The sequence below is a fragment of the Crocodylus siamensis genome, chromosome 2 (genome assembly GCF_052110815.1).
Source record: "Crocodylus siamensis isolate JL-2025a chromosome 2, ASM5211081v1, whole genome shotgun sequence".
Taxonomy (NCBI): Eukaryota; Metazoa; Chordata; order Crocodylia; family Crocodylidae; genus Crocodylus; species Crocodylus siamensis.
In genome coordinates this window covers 171,163,371-171,187,891 of record NC_143396.1, presented here as the reverse complement: position 1 = coordinate 171,187,891, position 24,521 = coordinate 171,163,371, and the positions used below count along the sequence as shown (strand labels likewise).

The 24,521-nt window shown below is 44.3% G+C and overlaps 1 protein-coding gene across 1 annotated transcript; it reads left to right on the top strand.

Annotated features, from left to right (window-relative positions):
- Positions 1 to 653: 653 nt before the first annotated feature.
- Positions 654 to 23,561, top strand: LOC149871302 (acyl-CoA (8-3)-desaturase-like). Its single transcript, XM_090034909.1, has 12 exons — positions 654 to 854; positions 5,508 to 5,618; positions 7,739 to 7,936; positions 8,557 to 8,658; positions 8,876 to 9,004; positions 16,144 to 16,204; positions 18,402 to 18,478; positions 19,756 to 19,853; positions 20,332 to 20,428; positions 22,256 to 22,335; positions 22,593 to 22,718; positions 23,510 to 23,561. Exons 1-12 carry the CDS (start codon positions 654 to 656, stop codon positions 23,559 to 23,561), a joined length of 1,332 nt encoding a protein of 443 aa, XP_089891035.1.
- The last annotated feature ends 960 nt before the right edge of the window (positions 23,562 to 24,521 follow it).

Genomic DNA, 24,521 nt, shown 5'->3' with positions numbered 1-24,521 from the left:
CCTGACTGAATACAAATGCTGTTACTCCTCCTAGGTGGTTGGTTTTAAAGTTTCTGTGAAGCAGGAATCAAAAGGAGAGTGCAACGGCACCCTCTCAATTTGCCCCTGCAGGTTTTTCAGGCATGCAGCTGTGCCTTCATGATGTGGGATGTTATTGTACATGCTGGTGACATCTATGATTGTAGGTATTCTCAGGGTGGTGGTCGATGTTCTGGATTCTGTTGAGGGAGCCTGTGACAGATAAAGCCTTTGATCTCTGGTACCTAGTTCTGTTCAGTTTCATTCCTCTTTGGAATACCATGATGTTACAGAATTCAGAAAGATATGCTGCTCTGAGGTAACTGCACACTCAGAAAGAGGATGGTGAATGTAGCTGCAGGGTGTACAAGCTGTAGCCCATCCTTTGCCTCTCTCCCTGTGCCAGGGAAAGCAGTGGCAGTCAGTAAGTTGACAGTGTGCCAAGACGCATAGTTAAAAAAAAATCATAATAACCAATGAACTTGCCATAGGGGCAAGATACAGGTAGGGTCATGTCTTGTGTGGATGATGCAGAACAGTAATGCTAAATTGTTATGGATTTAAATATGCAACAAGAGCAACAAGGATAAAATTGGGGTGTATGATACTAAAGGCTGAGACCCATTTAAACTGAGATGGAAGAAACACAGACTTATGTGACCTCCTCCCCACAGCTGTTCACTTGGAAGGACATTGGGCTCCACATGGGCAAGGGGCATCCTCAACAGGAGAGGTGGTTAGTGATCAACAGGAAGGTCTATGACATCAGCCAATTCCATCGGCAGCACCCGGGGGGGTCCCGAGTCATCAGCCACTACGCGGGGCAGGATGCCACGGTAAGAGCAAATGGGTCTCAGCAGTGGACACCAGAGTTTTTAGCCAATAGGGAGAGCAGGAATCTATGCTGGGAGCAAGAAATTCAGGAAAGGTAGGATATGAGCCTTGGAAAGACAGGAGGATAGGGAAGACAGGCAGGGGCTTTATCAACCACTCAGTGGGATGTCATTTTGAAGCATAAGAGTGGATTCTGATTACCAGCCATCCTGAGGGAAGAGCTCAGAAAGCAGCTTTTCTATATAAAGCAAAGAAATGTCTACGTTTCTTTGTAGACAAGACAGCACAAGAGTTTGAGCTATGCTTAGAAAGACTTTACTCACCCCATATATAAAAAAAACAAGAAAAAGACCATATTTTCCCCTTATAAGTTGTCCCTACATACAAATCAAACTCATAATTTCATGTACAATTTTTTTTTAGAAAAAATTACCTTTTTTCCTGAATATAAGTCAATAGTTATGAACTGATTTTCCCCTTAAAAAGTTCCACAAGGGAAAGAAGCAACAAAGGGCAGGGCTCAAAGTTTAAATGCACATATTTGTAAAATACAAATATTCAAACTGGTACTTGCAGTGTTTTGTGCCTGCAGTAACAATAATGAGAGTATTTTAGCACAAAGTCAAGGCTGAAGGGGCCTGACTTATAGGTCAAGTCCAAAAAGAACTCAAGTGCAATTTTTGATATTATTTGGAAGGGGGGAAAGGTCTCATAACAATATACTATAGGTACAGATGATACTGAAATTTGTGCAAATATAGAATAAAAATGAAAAATAGAAGAGGCTGTATGCATTTAAATAAACATGCAGAAAAACATAATATGGTATCTTTTTAAGAAATGCAATGTTCCAAACCATAATGTAGAATACTGATGTGCAAGAACGTAGAATTAGGATTGCAATCATAACCTAAACTCTGGTAACTACAATGATGAGAACCCTGGTTTTCTTAATGTCACTATTTTATGTGAACTGTGGATTAGAAGATAAATTATTCATTATATACAAAAAAGTCAAGAAATAAAAGTCAAGAAATACCGTTCCTATTAAATGTTAACCCTGCATATAAAAATCCCACAGGAGGATCAAGGAACCAAGGAAGAAAAGAAAGGTCTAAATGTGCTAAAAATACTAATATAAAAACCACACTAAAAAAGAAATCTGACTTGGTATTTTTATTGAATGAACAAAAATACTGCAATTACAAAGTCAAGACTGTAAGGGGCCCAATTATAGCTTGCCCCAATGTAAGGGGCAGATATAATTTTTAAATTTCATCTGTAGGAAATAAAAACATAGAAGACCATCAAAACAATATAGTAGGTGGAGAGATACAGACACCAAAATTAGAGTAAGTATAAAAAAATGAAGAAAAACAGTAGAAGATATTCTTTGCAATAACATAAACATGCATAAAAGTGTAACATATCCTTGTAAAAAATGTGGGGTAGCAGATTGTAATATATAAATACTGATAAGCAAAGAGGTAAAATGATCGTTGCAAGCATAATTTAAACTCTTATATCTACTATCTCTTCACTGTTTAAGTAAGAAATGGAAACCTCTAATTTTAGCTATTTTATGTGATCATATTCTGTCCTGAAGACAAGTTGACTTATGTAGGAAGGAAGCAGTATTGGGGGTGACCCATCCAGCTTCACTCTATGCTGATACCCACCCCCAGAGCCATCACAGGAGCAAACAGGAAAGGAGATGACTGTAAGGTTGCCCACATTTATCATTAATATAGTGATGAGGTCTGAAGTGTGAGTGGCTGTTTGGAACAACATGCTGTGCACAGGCTTACTCAAACTCTGCCTGTCCTAGGACAGAGAAACAGGACCCATGACAATATTATAACAATGGCAAATACTTATGTTACCATTTCTACCTATCTTAAAGTCCTTTTCAAGATGGACAAATGTTATATTACTTCAGTTTTTCAGGTGAAAAATAGGATGGAACAGGGAGATTAACTCCCTCATATGGCAGTCTTTTGACTGCTGGCATAGTCATCTGAGTCCAGGTGAACCAGTTCAATCATCCACTGTGAACTTACCTGAAATTGTTTCCTGGTGAGACTGGATGGTCCTGTACTAACCTAGGTGTCTGACAGATGGAGAGAAATGCCTCTTGTGTGACAGAATATTGAAGAAAGTTTTGCTTTCTTTTATGTTTTTCTCTCCTCATTTGCTCCCCAACTCGAGCAACAGCAGACTGCATGGATCTTGCATACTTCATTCCAGCCCCAGCTGTGATTTCTTTCCATCCATCTGCTCTCTCTTTCTTCAATTTCTTTTTGTTTTCAGTCATAAAGAACAGATATGATTTCATCCCAATGGTTGTCACAAAATATGTAGTACACTGCCATCACATGGTTCTGTTACCTTAATTGTGAGTATTCAAGGAGAAACTTTGTTTCTTCCTGTACCAGCAAGTTTCAGACATAAGATTCCAACACAAAGAAGGTGAATGCTAACTCAGCATTAAAAAATATTCACACATACCATGTTACTGTATACGTCATATATTTCTAGCTACAAAACACACTGCATTTCAGCTAAGCCACAGTAATAAAATTAGGTACATTCTCATGCCCAGATCACACTATTAAAGCACTTGAATTAGAGAAGTAAAAGTTAGGATGAGGGCAAACTGTCACGAAAATGTACCGTATATAAGAAACAGTGATAATTTATATTCATATGCTAGGGCCTAAAATTAGGTACATGCTCTTTCTTCCTATTTTCTTTCTTCTCTCTTTCGTTTTTGGATGCAGTGCCACACAGATGAGATGAGTGTGATAGTACCCATTGTTAGCTACAGAATTTGAAAAGTCCCTGAAGGGCGCATCTACACGAGATGTTTACTGTGGAGCTGACTAATTAGCTCTGCAGTAAATGTCTCAAAATCTACATGTGTAGCCCTATTATGGCACAAGCAACTAATAAACTCTGCAGCAGGGTAGTACTTGTAAATACAAATACTCCTGTGGAGTTTTTTTCGTGCACAGCAGCACATGTATAAACACTGACCCAGCTGCCTGGGGCATAAGGGTGCTTCAGTGCAGGGGAGTCTGCCAGCTAGCCCCACACTGACACACCCTCATGCCCCAGCCAGCCCCTCTGCAGCACACTGAGCTGGATTAGAGCAGCCATGGGCTGGCAAGCTGACTCCCAGAGTGCCCTGCTAGCTGGGAATGCCCCGACTGGGCTACACATGTTGTGCATGAATAAACCCAGGAGCTGATTGCTCTGGAGTTCATTGCTCCCAGAAGGCCTGGGAGCAAAAAACGCCAGAGCAATAAGGTCCAGAGTTTATTCACGTACACTAATTGCATGTATAGATATGGCCAAAGTGTAGCTGGACAAGCCAGAGTTTGGGCATAAGCATTACCATGAACAATGCATGCCCCCAGAGGCTGGGAGGGCACAACAACCACCTGCAGGTGGCAGCGGCAGGGGCATGACAGCAGCAAGCAGGGAGCTCCTGCAGATGGCCACGATGGTGGCAGTGGAGATGGGGGAGGGGTGGCAAGCTCCATCCAGTGGTTGGCAACCACCTGCCAACACTACTAGCAGTGGTGGTGGTGGCCAGCAGGATCGGCGACCACACGCAAACACCACTGTTGGTGTCAGTGGTGAGGTGGGGGGTGACATGCACCCCCCATGTGTCGCCAATGAGCATTAGTGAAATTAAAATGGTTTATTCACATAATCCCCAAAGTCAGAAGTATGAGTCCCAATAAAGACCTGATTAATAGGACTGTGTGAAGCTTCGGTCCCTGGTTTGATTTGGCCCACTTTGGTGGCCAAATTTCCAAATCCAAACTGAATCAAAGGACGCTTTAATTTCTCTGAATTGAATCAGAACGTTTCGGAAAGATTTGGTGATTTGGACATAGACACAGCTTTAAATGTTGTTTCTACATACTTAGAGGTACCAGTGCAGCTCATGAGTGCTGCGATGCTGGGGCGCATGAAGCGTCCGACAGAAGCACAGGGGGGTCCCCAGCATGCTCGGCAGCAGACCTGGAAGTGGACCAGAAGCACTTCTGGTCAACTTCCGGGTCCACCAGGGAGGGTGCAGGGGGGCACCCCCCCCACACCAATCGCCAAGTGGGGGGGGGGCCACGCACTCCCCAGCAGACCCAGAAGTAGACTGGAAATACTTCCATTCCACTTCTGGGTTCGCCACCAAGCACATTGAGGGCCCCCCGCACTCCTGTGGGACGCTCCATGGGCCCCAGCATCACAGTGTTCACATGCCGTGCTGGTATCTCGAGGTATGTACAAAAACCATTTAAACCTGTGTCTGTGTCTGTGTCTGTGTCTGAAATGCTGATTCTCTGAATCAGCATCAAATTTTCAGATTCGGATTCAGCCAAATCAAATCAGGGACAGCAATCCAAATCAACTAATCAAATCACTGTCCCCAGTTCTGGCCGAATCCAAATCCAAATCAAATAGGGCCTGCTTCACACACCCCTACTGATTAGCTGTATCTTTGAAACAGCCCTTATTAGGTTTTAAGTACAAAAATATGTTCAGGCACAAAACAACTATGGTTCCCATATGCAGAAACTGATGAAAGTATTAAATACTGTTCTCCCTGGTCTGTGGTTTTCTCACTTTAATCCTTCACACATTTGCAGGATGCCTTTGTGGCTTTCCATCCTGACAAGGCACTGGTGAGAAAGTACATGACGCCATTGTTGATTGGGGAGCTGGCACCGGATCAACCCAGCATTGAGCCTCACAAAAATGTGAGTGTCCTGTAGCATGGATATAGGCCAGGGCCCCAAGGAGGCATGAGCAGGAGCTAACTATTATTCATATGGGTTTGTATTCATTTGCTGGCTTCCAGGACTCTCAGATGCAACACAGTTCCTTGCTTCTTGGTGTCATAGTCCCTGCTTTGGGAAAAGAGCCTTTGGGATTGTACTTTCCTCTACCTTGTAGCAAACTTGATTTAAAAGAATGGAGTAGTCATAGTGTAACTGTGACCCCTCTAAGTGAGCTAAATGCATCAGCCATGTCACCTAGTCAGAATCAGAAAGAATCCCTGGGAAACAAAATGGATCAGGTCTTCCCTTCCCACAGAGTATCTCTGAAGTCTCTAAGGTAAGCAGGGTATATAGGCTTATCTAATGGTAAATGTAGAAACCCTTTCTCCTGAAGGCTGCTGTGCTGTACAACCAGAGCAGAGAATATGGAATCATAGGACAATAAGAAAGTTGGGACTTCAAAAGTTCAGCTAGTCCGACTTCATTCTCAAGGCACTAGAGTTCTTGTCTAAACCATCCCAGATAAATATTTGCCTCGCCTGCACTTAAAAGTTTCTTATGATGAAGAGTCCACATCTTTAGGGGGTCTGTTCCAAAGCTCAATCAGTCTTACACTTAGAAAGTTAGTTAAAATCTTATCGAAATCTCCCTTATTGAAAAGCAACCATATTATTACTTCTGTCCCTTCTCATCACAGGGTACAACTGATTTCTGTCTTTTTTTAAACTCTTTTTGTATTACAGTTCAGTACAATGGGCTGTGAAATCCGTCTCATTTTTCTCTAAACTAAAACTCAGATCTTTCTTTCTTTCCTTGTATGTCATGTTTACTCCACTTCTAAGTAATTTTGTGGCTTTCTTCTCAATGTTTACAATTTCTCCACAACTTTCTTGAATCTAGTGTCTAAAATTGGATACAATACTTCAGGTGAGGCCTCCATCAGTGCTACTTGGAGTGGAAAAATCACTTCTATTGATACATCCCAGTAGACAATTACCTACCTACAAGGCATGTCTACATGAGAAGCTGACTGCACAGTAACCTGATACTGCATAATAACATCACATGGCAAAACCAGTGACACAATGCTACTGTGCAGTAGTATTAGGCTACTGAGCAATAGTGTCACAAAAAAGGCGATTGTCGGTGATGCTGCACAGTAACTTGGGTTACTGCATATTTATTTAGTAGTTGTTTATACAAGTGCTAAAGAAATGTGCAATAACCACTGCGCAGTAACGTCTCATGTAGATGCAGCTATAGTGTTGCCCTTCTGAGTCTCATCCAGCCTTCAATTCATTTAATGCCCACAGACTTTTTCAGACAAGGTTATTTGGATAAATGTGATATCTTTTATTAAGCCAGCTGAATAGTTGGAAAAATTGTTCTTTGCAAGCTTTCAGGCACAGGACAGGCACCCTTCTTCAGGCATAGGGAGAGTCTGCTGGTGCTCTCTCTAGGGTTAAATAGAAGCTTAATCCAATATGCAAAATGCAGATCTGTGAAAACGTGAAGTCAGAGGATTGGGGAGGTTCAGTCCTCTGGGAATGATGTTGTGTTTCTTGCATAGGCTTAAAAATTATGTCACTGCTGAGTTTGTCTTCTTTCTCCTTCATGTCAATATGGCTGCAACCGACACCCCCAAAACATGGAAGATGTCAAATTTTGCCATTTGAAATGGAAACTTCACAACATGAAGAAGAAAGAAGCCAAACTCAACAGTGACATATATATTTTCTATGTTACCCTTTTTGCTCACTGTACTAGTCTTATTAGCTTTCCCTCTCTAGTCAGTATGGGATTCCCATCACCCACAGCCATGCCCCATCCAGTTTTCATCATTTATGGAAGGTTTATAATACATGAGACACCCAAACAGTGATTCAGTAGGTAAGCAAGGAATGAGGTGTGCAGGATATGATGATCCAGGAGCCATGTCAGAGCAACTGAGCCTGCTCAGTACCTGGAAACTAAAAATATCACAAACCACCAAAACACAGAGAAGGAACTCCCCCTGAATGCAATTTCCCCCTTGCCATTTTCTGCCCTGTTTAATGGCTGCTGATACCATTTTATCTCAACACTGTTTCTCCCCACAGAAATTGCTGGTACAAGATTTCCAAGAGCTGCGTGCCACCGTCGAGAAGATGGGACTTCTAAAACCCAATGGTCTTTTCTTCTTCCTGTATTTTTTGCACATTCTGCTGCTTGAAGCTGTCAGCTGGAGCATCCTCTGGTACTTTGGAGTGTCCCCAGTGCCTTTCATCATCTCAGCAGTGCTGACAGCAACTGCCATGGTAAAGTTCACAGTATATTGTACATTACTAGTGGCTAACCTTTTCTGCCACCCTATTAGGATCAGTATCACAATCCTACTCCTTTTGCTGATGGCTTTCCTACAGCCGTGTACTTCCTGTGTTGCAATCACACTGTTAGAGTGGTTCCAGTAAAAGAACGTAAGTCAAAGTCATTGTAGTGACATCTCCCTTTAGCCCTTACCGTCTAAGAAAAATAGTAGTTAGCCATGCCAAAACTTAGCCTCATGCCCTCCCTGAGTGCCACTCTGACCCCCTTCACTTGCCCGATCTACTGTCCTGCTCCCTGTCCGCTCTGCTGGTATGATTTCTGCTTCCTGCCCTATGTTTCCTGAATGATCTACTGCTATATTTTCTGCTTCTCCTCTATATGCTGCTATGCTGCCTTTCCCCTCCCTTATCTGTCACATGCCACATACAGAGGCTGCCTGCGGGCCACCCCTGAACTAGGGGGATGGTGGTTAGGGAGGGTGGAAGAAGGAGGCTGAGACAGCACCATGGGAGAAGAGCCACCATGACTATGTTGAAAATAGACATCTCTCTAAATTGTCATTTTATTTTATAACTCTTATTTTTTATTGATGATTCCTTTTCTTTTCCAGGTCCAAAATGGTTTTCTGCAGCATGATTTGGGGCACCTCTCAGTTTTCAGCAAGCCCAAATGGAACCATTTGGGTAGCCACTTTGTGATGGGCTTTCTGCAGGTAAGTACCTGAACCAGAGAGTGTTCCCTGGAGCTTCAAGGACTGATTAAAAGGGGGAGGGGTCACTTGGGAGTCAGAAATGTCTTCTTGAGGGACTTCAACTGAATACACCAGGGAGGTGAGGAGGGTGTAACTCTCATGGGGAGACAAACCATGATGCCTGAAAGTGTTCTCTTCAGGCAGCTCTGTTTGTAACCTCTGGTCTCCCTTCTTGCAGGGGGGATCAACCAGCTGGTGGAAACATCTGCACAACCAGCATCACGCTAAGCCAAACTGCTTCCGCAAGGACCCTGATCTCAACATGCATCCCCTCTTGTTCGCTTTGGGAAAGAAGCTTTCCGTGGAGGTGAGCAGGGGAAGCTGCAGGAAACAACTTGGACTTCGGGGAGAATCCAAAGTTAGGAAGTTATTGATGGTCAGGTACCGAACTCTAGTAATTAAAACATGAGAGAAACTGTTGCATCTGTATATCAGATATGTTGGGAAAGGTCCAGTGGGTAGATGGACTTGATATTTAAGATCTCACTGACTCTAGGATGACACAGGGAGATGAGATGAAGAAAGACTGGAAAGGATTGGGTGGAGATCAATAAAGGAAAACATTAGGAAGCGAAAAGAAAAACAGCTGTTAATTTTATATGGCCGAGCAATAATATCTGTACTAAAGATATAATACTATTTCAGTTGACATGTCCAAATAGCACTTTGCCAGTTACATGAATGCTGTTCTGGGAACTTAATGACATTTAAAAATCTTATTACTGGGCCTGATGCTCCGCTGAGCAAACTTGCAGATAACACAAAACTGGGAAGGATTACAAAAACATTGGATGGACAGGAGCACAATTAAAAAAAATTCTGATAAATTGGGAAGCTGGGCTGGGGTCAGTAGGATGGAATTCAGTGCTGACAAGTGCAAAGTGCTACACCTCAGGAAGAATAATCAAAAACACTAATACAAAATGGATGAAAACTGACTGAATGGCAGCACTGCAGAGAAGAATCTAAGAGTCCTGGTGCATTACATATACAACATGAACCTGTGGTCTGATGCAGCTGTAAAAAAGGCAAATGTAGTTTTGAGTGACATCAACAAGAGCTTTAGATGTAAGACTGTAACAGCACAGGGTGCTCTCTTACCTACAGGGGCCTAGGCAGCAGCCAGGCAGCCTACAGCTGGCTGTAATCCCAATCAGGCACTGATGCCTGATTGGGGAACAGGGCCCACCTGGAGTATATAAGGGCTGGGTGCCTGAACTACAAGGCAGCAGTTTGCTGCTACCAGCTGAGGAGGCAACATCTGGTTGGGCTGCTTCCGGGAACACCTTGGGGGTAAGGGCTGGGGCTATGGGGAAGGAGGAGGCCACATGGTCCTGGGCGTGACCTAAAACTGCACCCTGATGGGGAAGGGAGGTGTGGTAGTGCTACCTGTGGTGGGGTAGCTCCCCAAAAATGCAAGACCAGTTACCTCCCTGATGAAAGGCAAGTAGGGGCATCTGAAAACCCCAGCCCCCACATCCCTGGTGGGTGAGACCTGAGACAGGGGGAGACCAGGCTCACTGCAAGCAGTGAGGCAGGGCCCAGGCCAGGTGGATTGACCTGTGGCAGCACCCAGTTTCACAGCAGACCCTGAGCACATTATGGAGTGAGGTGTTAGGCTCGAGGAGAGATGGGGCTTGTAGCCCTAGTTCCATTGTGGGGGGCTTGGAGCCCAGTGTGGGGGCCTGGGGCCCAAAGATATACAGAGTGGGTGATGCCCTGGGATGGAGCTTGGAGCCTGGGGACAGGGCTTGGATCTGGGAGAGGTCTGTGGCCTGGGCATGGGGGCTGAAGCATGAGGACGAGGCCTGGAGGCAGAGGACTGGGAGCTCAGTATATGTAGAGATGATGATGAGGCAGGGTGTTAGGCCAGGAAACACCTGTGAGGCATGGGACATGTCAAAGGGAGGTTGGTGAGTGTACAGAGGCCCTTGTCACCAGGGCAGGTAAAAGGCAGCTTTCTGCCTGATTAATATCAGATAATTAGAACATCAAGGCATGGCAGGCGAGAGATGGGCAGGTGGTTAGCCCAAAAACCAGTGGGTGAGCCTGTATTGAGATTGGTCCCAAGACACCCATTTGTTACAAAGATACAGGAGGTGATAATCCCTCATTAATTAGCACTAATTAGGCCTAATCAAGAATACTGTGCACAGTTTTGGCTTCCACACTTTATAAAAGATATGAAGAAATTAATGAGAGGCCAAAGGCAGGCAACAGAAATCCTGAAGGGCTTGGAAGGCAAGCCATATAGATAAAGACTTACAGAAATTATGATTTTGCAGATTTTACAAAATCCAGCATTGCCTGCAAAAGTGAGCAATACCTGTGAAATCCACAGGAGAAAAAATAGAAAACTCACTGGAAATAAAATGCTGACGCCCCAAAGGAAGCCAGCAATCCTCAAGGTGTCGCAGCAGCTCACCGGGGTGGGGAAAGGGGACTGCCCACTTGAAAGGCTGCTGCCAATATGGCTGCTGCCCCTGCCCCTTGCCCCTGGTTGTTTGCTAGGGCTGCTTGCCATTTGGTTCTGTCCCTCTCCACCAACCAGCAATGAGGGACAGCCACCTCTCACTAGCCAATCAGTGGTGAGGGGTGAGGGCCAGTGAGGGGGCCTCAGCCAGAGGCATGAAGGGCCCCACAATGCTCCACCCACAAAATGGCTGCCAGGTCTTGCAATCTGTCCACAAAATCAGCAGACAGCCACTGTGAATTAAGTAGATTCCCACATATAAGAAGCTGAAAGAAATAGGCATGTTTATCATGCAGAAAAGGCAATTAAGAGGGAATATGATAGCAGTCTTCAAATATCTGAAGGTCTGTCGTGAAGAGTGAGTACACCTCTTTCTCTGTCATTGCAGAAAATAGGATGCATAGTGATGGTCTAAAATTGTGACAAAGTAGGATTAGGCTGGACATCAGGAAAAAAAAAATCTTCATTGTTCATAACAGTGAGGCAGTGGATTAGACTGCCTAGGGATGTGGCAGAATATCCTTCATGTGAGATTTTCAAGAAGAGTTTAGAAAAACATTGACCATGGATGATCTCAGGGTAAGAATATCTGGTGTGTTCTCTGAAGAGCAACTGTTGGAAGTCCAGGATCCCTCATATGGATTACTAGGAGATCAGAAGAAGGGTTCTGCTGTCTAGAGCTGGTGGAAATTGGAAAGACCTATACTCAACAGCAGGAGAATGAAGCGGAGCTCACAGCTGACTTAGTTATGAAAGATTGAAAGAGTTGGGATAAGTTAATGGAGAGATAGTATGACAGAACAGAGAGTGCTGGCTCTCCAGTTAAGGTGATTTCATAGATTTCACAGACATTAGGGCTGGAAGGGACCTCGGGAGATCATCGAGTCCAGCCCCCTGCCCCAGGAACAAGAAGTCAGCTGGGGTCAAAGGATCCCAGCAAGATAAACATCCAAATGTCTCTTAAAGGAGTCCAGAGTAGGTGCTTGCACCACCTCCGATGGCAGGCTGTTCCAGGCCTTGGGGGCTCAGACTGTAAAGAAGTTCTTCCTTATGTCCAGCCTGAAATGGTCTTGGAGAAGTTTGTGACTGTTTGACCTTTTCATCCCTTGGGACGCTCTGGTGAACAGACATTCCCCCAGATCCTAATGTACACCCCTTATATACTTATAGGCAACCACCAGGTCCCCCCTGAGCCTGCAGGCTGAAGAGTCCCATGGCTCTCAACCTCTCATCATAAGGCCTGCTCTCCTGCCCTCTGATCATACACATGGGTCTTCTCTGGACTCTCTCAAGCTTCTCCACATCCTCTTTTAAATTGTGGAGCCCAGAATTGGACACAGTACTCCAGCTGCAGCCTCACTAAGGCCAAGTACAAGGAAACAATGGCATCCTGGAATTTGCTTGAGAAGCATCTACGGATGCAAGCCAGAGTTTTTTGCTCGCGTTACCAGCTGCAGCATCACATTGGTGGCTCATGTTCATCTGGTGGTCAGTCATGATCCCCAAGTCCATTTTGGCTGTGGTGCTAGCAAGTGTAGCACTGCTGAGCCTATAAGCACGCTGCAGGTTTTTCTTCCCAAGGTGTAGTAACTTGCATTTTCCGGTGTTGAATGCCATCAGGTTTTCGTCCGCCCATTTTCTGAACCTGTCAGGGTTGGCCTGGATCACCATCCTGTCCTCGGGTGTGGACGCTTTACCCCAAAGTTTGGTGTCATCATCAGTCCATAGACTTCTTGAGTCAGAGCTCATCCACGCATATGAGGAAGCTTTGTGACCATTCAGATTTGGCTGAGTGCTCTTCCCATGAGATGTCTGGGTAGTTGAAGTCTCCCATGACAACCATGCACCGGAAGCATGCAACCTCAGCCAGTTTCTTGGTGAACTCCTGGTCGAGCTCTTGATCCTGGCTAGGAGATCTGTAGTAGATTCCTACTATTGTGTCCCCTGTGCCATGTTCATCATGGATTTTAATCCAGAGAGTCTCCAGTTGTCTACCCTGGGTGCCAATGTCAGCTTGCAGGGACGTGTAACTTTTCTTGACATAGAGAGAGAAACACTCGCCCCTTTTGTCTACACAATCTCTCCTGTACTAGGTATAGCCATCTATACCTGTGGACCAGTCATAGGTGGAGTTATCCTTATGATGTCATAGTCATTCTTGTTTAGCAGGAAGACCAGTTCCTGCTGGTTATTCCCCAAGCTCCTGGCATTGGTGTACAGGCAAGTAAGCATCCCACTGGGGGCCCTTGTTTTCCCTACACATCATTCTGGGGCTGGGTTCCCTTGAGTGCCTTAGCCTGCTGATGAATATATGGAGCTATATTTGATGTCCCTGGGTTGCAGTATAGAGTGGAGACTTCTTTTTTCCCATGTTTCTGGGCTCTGCTGGAGCCTGGAAGGAATTTTTTCCCCTTCTGTTTCTAATGGTGTCTGGAACTTTTTCACCTTCCTCAAAAGTATTAGGGGCAGCCAAGACGGGATTTTTGACTGAGGTGTGCCAGTACCCTTGGTGAGATTTAAAACCCTCTGCAGTTCCTAGTTACAGGATCTTTCTCCTCTAGCATGAACCATGTGGTTTCTAGCATGAACCATGTAGTTTTTGCCTTTCTCTCTTGTGGGGGCATGGTCCTCTTGGATTGCTTGATTCTATATTTAGCAGCTACATCCTGTCCTTACAGCAGCAGGACACTGACAGTGTCTTGGCTATTTTAGACACTGCCTGGCAGTTGTGTGATAGGACTGTTTGTGTAGTTTGAAGAATAGGTTAGAAAAACACTTTCATAGGATAGTTTAGACAGGGATGATTCTGCCTTGGGCAGATGATTGAACTATATGACTGCCCTACTTTTCTATGATTATATGATTCTGTTCAATGTGGCTGAACAAACACACATGGTTATTGAGCACACTTGGTCAGCTTCACTCTGTCTTTACAGGTACGTAGCTCCACACATACATACCTGAGCATAAGCCCTGAAATTGTAAACCAGGAAAAAATAGAAGGAAAAGGGCCTTGAATCTGCACCTTCTAGGCACATTTCCTTGAACCACAGGTTAAGTCTTAGTGGGCACATCTACATGTGGGCTTTAATGCACAATAGCCTATTCTACTGCACATTAAAGTGGTGCATTGAAAACCATGCTAATGTGCAGTAGAATACACGACTGTGTATTGTTACCTAAAAAGTATGCACTTACACCATAAATGCACATAAAGCTGCACTAATGTGTAATTTAGTACCTCATATTGGAGGTACTCAATTTAATGAGCATTACTAAAAGTGTATTAATACACATGTAGATGCGCCCAGTTGGATCCATCTCCAGGCCTCTTGTTGAAGCTGAGCCACTGCATCTTGCATTTAATAGTCATTGAAAAAAAAATGGATGAAAAGAAGGGAGCAAGTGACCAAGTAAAACTAAGGGTCCCTTACATTCTAAGTCGTACATGCTTAATAACCATGTAAATGCTTCTGTTTGCACACTGAGCATGGAACAGAACCACAAGATCCTTCTGAATTGTATCAAAGTACCTTTTGGGCACCTAAAGGGAAACAGGATTCTACCATAATACTTGGGTCCCCACTCTCTTTCCATTTGAAGAGCTTATTGAAATGGCTTATAACCTTCTTAGCTGCATGCCCCAAAATAAATTTATCCAGTGCAGTCTTTGTTCAAAGGTAACTATTTTCAGAAAGTTTTATGAAATAAAAATAATTTGTCCTTGTCTGCAACAAAGTCTTCATGTGGGTGAGTTCCATGCTCGTCCATCTGTCATGACCAAATGGGGGAGAAAGGTATGGCCTGAAGTGCTTCTGTGTCCACTCCTTTGGTAGCTCCGGCAAGGATTAGCATCTCCCTTAAACAGGTGACAGCCAATGCATTTTATACCCTTTCTTCTTGCCTCTGCATTGTCTAGCACTCCTCTGTTTACATCTCCACAAGGCTAAGATTTTTTCTCTTAAGGAAAAGTTGCACATTACACTTGGACCATACTAACTCTGGAATGTTAAGCTATGCTAAAGTTAGTTAGATGTTTTGTTTTTAGTATACAATTTGTTTTTAATAAATTATTCATTAAAGTAACTTCTGAAAGACTTTGTGCATGCTGCCCTCAACAGCTCAGCAAAAACTTGTTTAAATGGCCTGCCAACCGAAAGAAATGTCAACCAATGTGTTGAGAATTAATCTGTTTCTTGCCTGCACTGCTCTGACTTGCCACTAGATGGCTGGTGAGTAGCGGTACCACTAGCTGCCAGGACACCTGGGCTCTATTGCTAGTTGCATCTCCCTGAAGTTAGCTTGTGGTAGGGTAAGTAGCACAGCTCAGAGTTTTAACACTTGCATGAAGGAGTGTCACACTGAGATGCTAAGTGGGCACTTAACACAAGTCAACAAGCTTTAATGTGACAATGCTCATGCTTTAAGATGCTCATGCTTTAAGTGTCCTTAGTATGGTCACTTAAAACATGTTTAAGATGCTCATGCTTTAAGATGCTCATGTTTAAGATGCTCATGCCTCAAGATGCTCATGTTTACGATGCTCATGCTCTAAGTGTCCTTAGTATGGTCTAAGTGCAATGTATAACTCCAGTCTTGGAGCTCTCCAGGCAAAGCTCTAGTCTTTGTGTGGAATTAATTTGAAGGACTTTATGGAAGGGCTAGAAATAAGAGATAGGGTAGAAAATTTGTCCATTGATGCCTCTGGCAAGAAGTGGGAGGACAGATGAGAGAAACTAATAAATGAATATAAGATTAAACTCCACAAAGACCTAAGGCCACTGCCCTGAGCAGGTACACATTGCACTCTATGTATCAGTTTGAAGAAACCTCTTGTTTCTGATATGGGACCAACAAGGTGATTGGAATTAGAACCGGGAGGTAGTTGAGAGGGTCACTGGAGCAGTGCTGTAAAGTGCATGTTGGGTGGCTCTAGCCCTGCTGACCAACCATCTTCCCCTCTTCTTTCACAGCTTGGAAGGAAGAAGAAAAAATTCATGCCTTATAACCACCAGCACAAGTACTACTTCATCAGTGAGTATCTCTGCTTCCCCAGTTACCTCAGCTTCCCAAATTAATTCCTCCTAGTAGGCGGGAGCCAAAGACAGAATTTCCCTTTCCCTGGAAAACTTTGTGCCACTGCTATCTGTCCCTGGGCACACCCCTGCACATGTGTTCTGGCACATGGCAAAGTGACCTGGGTGCAATAGGAGAGGCTGTCTATGTCGCAGCACCTGCGATGGCCCCAACAACCTTACCTGAGGTCCTAGGGGCCTCCCAGAGTGGCAGCAGTGCTGAGCCAACCACTCAGAGCCTCACCAGCAGCCATTGTGTAGATGAGAGAAGAGCTGCTGTGCCCACAGTAGGGCATATAGTGGCTGGCCAAGCTATTGTCTGCACAAGCAAATATTGCAGGATAAAAGTGAATGCTACATATGCCAGTTAAATGGTATGACAGGACCAGCCCCTGCAGGTAGCAATATTGACACTAGTAGTCCCACCAGTCCTGCCCAACTCCAGCTTCTTGGTGTATTTCATTTAACATGCCTTGATGTAAGGGTTTTCAAAGCTAGGCAGCTTCTCCTAAGCCCTAGAGCAGTTGTGGCCTTCAGCCTTCCCCATAGCCACACCCATACCTCCATGGTCTTACTCTGGTTTCATTCACTGAGCTCTCTGGCTCTGTCCATTTGTCAGTTCACTCAGCCTGCAAAGCCTCTGGCCCTAGTAAAGTTTTACCTATTCCTTAGGCCACTGGTCCCATCTTAGCTTCAGCCTCTCTGCCCAGGCTCTAGCCTCTTGGCCTTATCCTGTTTCTGGGCCTCCAGCACAGTCTTGGCTTCAGCCCTTTTGCCCAGGCCTTAAACCTCTCTGCACTCCTCCCCAGCACCCTGCTGTGTGGCCTCTGAAGCACCCCTGTACCACAATCCAAATCTCCAGTAAGAAAAAAGAAACACCAGCAAACTGTCTCAAAATAAAACACTTAACCCCCACTCTGGGTCACTGCGCTGCTGCAGAAGTCTTGTCCAATTTAGTGGTCCCCTCCCAGCCTTTGCTGTTGCTAGTTTGATGGCATCTGGCCCTGTTTCAGCTGCCCACTGATTGCAGCCTCCACTGTGCTGACCATTCACTCACTCACTCACAGTAACAGGGTCCAATGATCACTGTTACAGATGGTTCTAGGCTCTAATAGACTACTAAATCACAGGATCACAGAAAATTAGGGTTGGAAGGGATCTCAGAGGTCATCTAGTCCAACCCCCTGCTCAAAGCAGGACCACCCCCACTACACCATCCCAGCCAAAGCTTTGTCTAGCCAGGTCTTAAAAACCTCCAAGGATGGAGATTCCACCACCTCTGTGGATGAGGACAGCTTATTGTCCACTGTAATCCTCAGGTCCTTTTTTACAAGAGCTGCTGCCCAGTCAGTCAGCCCCCAGCCTGTACTGGTGCATGGGATTGTTGCATCCTAAGTGCAGGACTTTGCACTTGTCCTTGTTGAACCTCAGGAGATTCCTTTTGGCCCAATCCTCCACTTAAATAAGTCAGTGTCTTCGAATAGCAAATAGGGAGCACCACAGCTTTAGCTTCCATCAGCTTTCACTAGTAACTGTAACTGAGGAAAAGCAAACTAGACTAAACTTGTCTAACTAGGAAGATTTTTACTCATTCCTGTGGCATGCTCTCTCTCTCTCTCTCTGGTTACTGTCATTTCTTCCTCAAGGGGATTTACTTGCTGGCTTCATCATGCCTTGCAGAGAGTAATAAATGCAACAGAGTAGGAACTGTTTCATTTCCAGTGAGTTCTGTCCTCAACATGGTGCAGTCCCAAGCCCAGCTTGGACTTTTAGGAGCTACCACAGTCTTGATTTCTAATGACATTGCCTATATCTGTGTCTTGTTGCTACCTCCTTCCTGGCACAACTTTGTCCCCTTGAAGGGCCTGTAGAAAACAGAGGCAAGAGTTTTCTGGCCTTTCCAAGGAAAGGCAGAAGCAAGTCTAGTGAGTAATAATTATACCAAAAACTTTCTCCCATGGGCTTTTTTTCTTAAGGCTGCTTCACAGGCTCCTATCTCATGCACTAACTAGAATCCCTGACCTTCCAAAGCATTCTTCCCCAGTCCCTTTCAAACCCAGCCATTTGGCCACTCAGATTTCCCCTTTAAAGGTGGAGTATATGATCCAAAGATGTAACAAGTACCTGTTTCCTATTTTTTTCATGTCCTCTTCCAGCAATGCCTCCATTCCTGATTCCTGTCTATGTCACATTCCATATTGTGTTCAAGGCAATCCAGAGAAAACAGTGGGTGGTAAGTACTGAATATCACAAGTTAAGATGCTCAAGAAGCTTTAAAAAAGATGGAAGCATATGAGGACTATTGCCCTGAAAACATTCTTTTGACAGTGGCTACCTAATTTGTGAACTTGGGATAAAGCTAATCTATAAAAACTTGTATTCACCTGAGACTCACCTGAAGACCAATATCCCACCCTAAGTAGCTACTAGAGACTGGGGCTGGGATCTCCAAGACATGGTTCTGGCCTGGGTGATGCATGCTGCATATATACTATGACTGCTACATAAATACAGGGTTTTAATTCCTCCATGAGAACAATGCATTTGATCGTGCTTTCTGGTCACCACATCCACTGGACAAGCACCATGTCCCTAACTTAGATCCTGTGATGATATCACCCTATTATAAACTTTTCTCCAAACTGCTCCTTTGAGCATCCAGACTATTTTAATAAACACTCACAAGTAACAGTGCTGAGAGTGAGTTGTACAGAAGGGAAGGATAAAGGGGAACTGCAGTGAGAGGTACATTGGTTGATTTCTGGGAGGCTGGTATTCATGAGGATGAATGGGCATTGCATTTTGTAGCCTGTAAGAATTGTGGGAAATGTTTCCTTGAGATGGAGAAGAATTATCTTTATTAGGTGGTTTAGCATTCATTTCCTTGCTTTTGTCTCAGGAGAGGTGTGGATATGTGTGCACCGGTCTTCTTGGTGTTATAACAAAGTATTTTGAGCATTAATTAATGCTTGTTTAGTACTGTGAAGAGGTATATTATGACAGGTTGGTCATTTCCACTCAGTGGATGCCTTGGTCAGCTTTCAGTTTCAAGCAAATGTGAATGAAACCTACACAAAATGTTGGTATGCAAAATATATGCATTCTTCCCAGTTGTACTTTTTAGGATAGTACTGGGGATTCAGAGTTGGGGCAACAACTGCAACAGCAAGTGATTTGCACAAATGACTATCAAGGGTTTGCTCTCTTTTAATTGTTGTATGGTACTCATGGTGATGGGCACAATTTTACTAAATACAGCAGGTACAGAGTGAATGACCTCTAATGTGCATGCTGATACAGGATAGTGTTTGGCAGCTGAAGCGCTGCAATGCAGAATTGTCCAGCATGTAAACACAATCCTCAATGGTGTTGAAACTGGGGGCCCTCTGGATCCAACCTCAAGCGCCAGATGCAAAGGAAAATGTCAGCAGAATCCAGCAGACTCTAAGACCCAGGAGGAAAAAAGGGAGAATGACTAAATGTTACTTTTCTCCATCTCCTCTTTGGCAGGACCTGGCCTTTTCGCTGAGCTTTGTCATCCGATTCATTCTCATGTACAAGCCCTTACTGGGGGTGATGGGTCTCCTTATGTTTCATGAGCTGGTCAGGTAACATTTCTTGACACACCAACCCTGGCTCTGCCAGCTTCTTTTCCATGTTCTGCTTTGTCTGTTTATCTGCTTCTCCCTCCCCCTTTTTACTCTGGCCTTCCTCCTCCCCTGTATGGCCACCCAATCTGACTAATTTTCCCCATCTACTTCCTTTTCCTCTACTGAGAGTAGCCTCTGTAGCATTCAGCAGACACTTCTGTGATTTGCTGTGCTATGAGTAGTGTGGGAACTGCAGCTTCTCCATTTGTCATGAAAACAGTTCCATTCACACTAAAAGAAGTTTGGATTTAAGGATGTTGTCATCAATCAAGGTGATGCTTGTCATTCGTCAACAACTGATGCTGCCAAAGCACATGGCCAGCAGAGACCAGCAGCATCATTAAAGCCATTTGTGGGATTAGGAGAGGTATGTGCACGTTTTATCAGCTTGGGCAGGCTCTGGATTAGTGACTGTTTTGTGTGTTTGTTTGTACAGAGTCCTGCAGAGTACCTGGTTTACTTGGGTCTCACAAATGAATCACATCCCCATGAACATTGATTACGATAAGAACATGGACTGGTTCACTACCCAGGTACAGCTTATCTCCTCTCTGGCCACAACCTCACAGATGGTTCTGTCCGTGATGGTTGTTGGATAGCAAGGCTGTTGGATTGGGACTGACATGAAGACTGTAGCAGGCCCAAGGAAAGTATTTTGGATCAAATCCTCTTCCATATCTAATTTTTTTTTATGGCCACAGGAAAAATGACACCTGCAGCCAGAGGACAGCAATCCTAATCTACCCAAGATTACAGAGTTCTCTTAGGATATAAACAGACTGTGCCCTGGCACAGCTGATCTTTTCCATTGGATGAAACACACGTTGCCCATTGTCCCACAGGGTTGGGCACTTACCACTTCCGGGAGCAGCCATTTGCCTGATCTTGTGGGACAACACTTAGGGCATGCTTCTGCAAATGGGGGAACCCAAGGTTTCCCTGCTAGCAGAAGCATACCTAGGGAATCTCTGAGCATGCTTCTGCTAGGTGGGAAACCCAGGGTTCCCCCATGTGCAGAGATGCATCCTAAATCAGATTCACCAGTTATGTATCTGCAAACAAGGGAACCTGGTAAGGCATTCCCGGGGCTTCAAGGGCCCAATTCTGCATGGCCCATGATGGGAATTTCCAGGGAATGTGGGATTGGGCCCCTGAAGTCTTGGGACTACTTTCCTGGGGCAACTAGAGACCACAGGGAGGTCTGGGCTGCCTGTGCTCTCCTGCCTTAAGGAAAATTGATGTCTGCTGCAACATTGCAGTTAAAACCATGCCACATATGTTGCAGCCACAAATTATGGATTTGTAGGGCAACAAGGGACATGTCTACTAGAAGTAGATCCATTTTCTTGGCCTTTGTGCCACCATAAAGATTGTTATGGTGGCACCAAGACAGTGTCTGTTTATACCCTGAATTTCATAATGGGCAATCCTGCTGACTATCAGCAAAGAGAGCCCTGCAATGAGATGAAGGAGATCTGGAATCTGGCCCCTCCTTCCAGCCCGTATTCCCAGTTACATTTGTCTACTTTGTATTGCTAGTCATTGGATAAGAGCAAAAGCAACATTAAGACAACATGTTCTGAAAGAGTAGCAAAATCAGGGCTTCTACTTTCCCAGGGCAACCCCATCTTTTTCTATACACAGAGTGGATATTCCTCTTATGCTCTGTACTTCAGGTCCTCTTGACAGACCAGTGGTTCAGATTCAACAGGAGGGTTGAAGCTTGCTTTCAGCAATGCCTAGCCCTTTCCCTGACACGTAGAGGATATTGCTGGGCAATGGAAGATTTAGTACTGATCCCCTGTCGTTGGGTAACCAATAACCCAACTCCTATTTCTTGCACAAGTGCACTAACCTTGGATGTTTGTGATTTCCTTTCATGTAAAACAGTTGATTGTCATGAATATTCTGCAGCTAACAATTTGGGAATTTACAAAGAGCACTTTTCAGATGGATTCAGGTTGAACAGAGTATAAGTGGAGCTGCATGCCTCAGTGGAACAGTTCACAGCATACTTACAAAGATAAAGAAAATACAAATGAGGAATCTGTACATTCTAGTGGCTTGATAACTGCTGCACAGCACGGAATGAGACTGCGCAGTGGTTAAAATCCCTAAATACTTTGTAAATGCCACTTAGTAGATCGATACTTGGCCATTAGAAACGGCTGATGAAAAAATATTTGGAAAAAAAAAGCCTGATCTGAGGCATCCTTGCATAGTTCCCTTTACTCACAGATCCCTTATAACTAGTGCAGGACAGAAGACTGAGAACCCTGGGGGAGAGGTAGAAACTGGATTACCGGTATTGACACTAACATTTACAATATTGCTCTTACTTTACTCTCTTCGATTTCCAGCTCCAGGGAACATGCAATGTGCATCCATCCCCATTCAATGACTGGTTCACTGGACATCTGAACTTCCAAATTGAGCATCAGTAAGTATGGGACCCAGGAATTGGGCAGGAAAGGGGTAGGTCCCAGTGAGAAGGTTGCAATCTTTAGAGAGAACTAGTTGAGGTGGCCTTATGCAGAAATGAGATTTTCCTTGTAGTCCCTGTGAATACAGATCTTGGAGGAGGAGCTAAAATAACATGGGGGACCAGTTTATGTTCCTGGAGAAGGGAGAGATCCCTGTGAGCCTGAAAGAAAAACCAAGGTCCCAATGAAACTTTCTCTCTTTCTCTACTCCCAGCCTTTTCCCTACAATGCCTAGACACAATTACTGGAAGGTGGTTCCCTTGGTGAAGTCCCTATGTACTAAACATGGCATTGAGTACCAGTGCAAGTCCCTGATCACTGCCTTTGCAGACATTGTGCGGTAAGAACTGATTGGAAGATTCATTACACTATTAGATGGGCAGCAGCAACAGTACAGTAAATGGAAGTCAAGGTGGACAGCTGGAGAGAGGGCGAAGATGAGCTGGATGCAGTGGATGGAATGGGACTGTATGTTTGAGGGAACAAGGAGTATTACGTAGAGCCTTTCATATCTCACTCACCACCTACAGTCTAGTAGTTCTTAGCTTACAAAACCTACATATGGAATTGGCAGTTTGCTGAAATATGCCAGTAGCTCAGATGTGTTCAGTTTAACCAAGAACACAGGGTAGTTTGAGAAACCTAACGGAGATAGGTAAAGGAGCACCAAAAGAGAAGTGAAATACAGTGTTGAGATTTGCAAGATAATGTATGACTGAAGGAAACATTGATATACAGTTTTAGGGATTCCAAATTAACTGTGCCAGCTCAAGAAAAGACCTGTATATCCTTGTGGATGGCCCACTGAAAGGTCATGCTGGGTGCCCACAAGCAGTCAGGAAACAACCAACTGTCCGTATGTATGAGGTATGAGACAGAGAGGATAATAGTAACAATACTAAAATGCCATTATTTAAATCCCAGGGATGCCCTTCATTTAATTTGTTTGCTGCTGGTAAATGTTATCTCAGAGTTACGTTTTAAAATATACTTCATAAAATGGATGTTCTGGTTGCAAAGTCAAGCACATAAAAGTTAAGACTACAGCAGTGTAGCTCTGCCTTTGTGTAAGACCATAATTTTATAATTTTAATTACTTGGTCTGCTTCTCTCTTTCTCTCTCTCTTGCAGCTCTCTGAAGGAGTCAGGGGAGCTCTGGCTAGATGCCTATCTGCATAAATAACAGTGGTATCATGTAAGGGAACTTCATATAAAGGAGCTGCTAGAAACAAAAGGAATCCTGTCTTGTTAGCTACCACCACAGTACAAACCAAATGTCTTGACTAGTGGAACAGGTTTGCTGAAGAAGTTTGGTCCCAGGAATAAAAGTTGTCTTTTTTTTTAATATATTTTCCTTCCCATGCTTCTGCCTTTTATTTCCTTTCCAGCTCAGCAATCAGGGCTGTCTTCTTGTTCTCCATTTGTATAGCACCTGGTACAAAGGCATACTGCTGTCTGAATGGGATTCCGGGCATGCTGTAGGAATCAAGATAATACTACAGGGCAAAAAGACACTATTGTGTGTCTTTGTGCACATTTGTGCAGCAGTAAAGTAGATGTCAGATGTACCAGGGAGAAGGGGGTTGGGGCCTGGACCTGCAGGTTTGCTTATGTATTTAATTCTCACTTTCCAAACCATAAATTGTTGTCCTAGCTCCTTTGGTCTCTTTTACTCTAGAAACTCTTTGTAGTAGGGAATGGGCCTTAGCAGACTGCCTTAATAAAATATTTCATTTGTCATATTTGTGGAAACTTGCCAGTTCCATCCCTCCATGAAGGAGCCTTGCATGGCTTTGTCTTCATGCAGGAGTTATGTCACCTTTGACTAGCACAATTCAGTGCATCCTCCCTTGGCATATGTAAACCACTTCCTTCACTGAGCTCACAGTTTGACCCTGCCTTGCTCTCAAACCAAGTCCACAGCAGTTTCATTCAGCAGTACTATTGCAGGCAGCTGAGTTTTAGGGGAAATTCTGAGAGACCTCACTTATCTGGCTTGTAGAGTGGGAAGATTTTCTGCACCCTACAGTGTCCCTGGTGTCCACTTTGATGGATTCCTGGCTGGTCAAGGTAATGGGAAAAGACATCTACTGTGGGCTAGATCTTATTCCATCTGTTACGTATCTAAGTGGGTTGATGATGA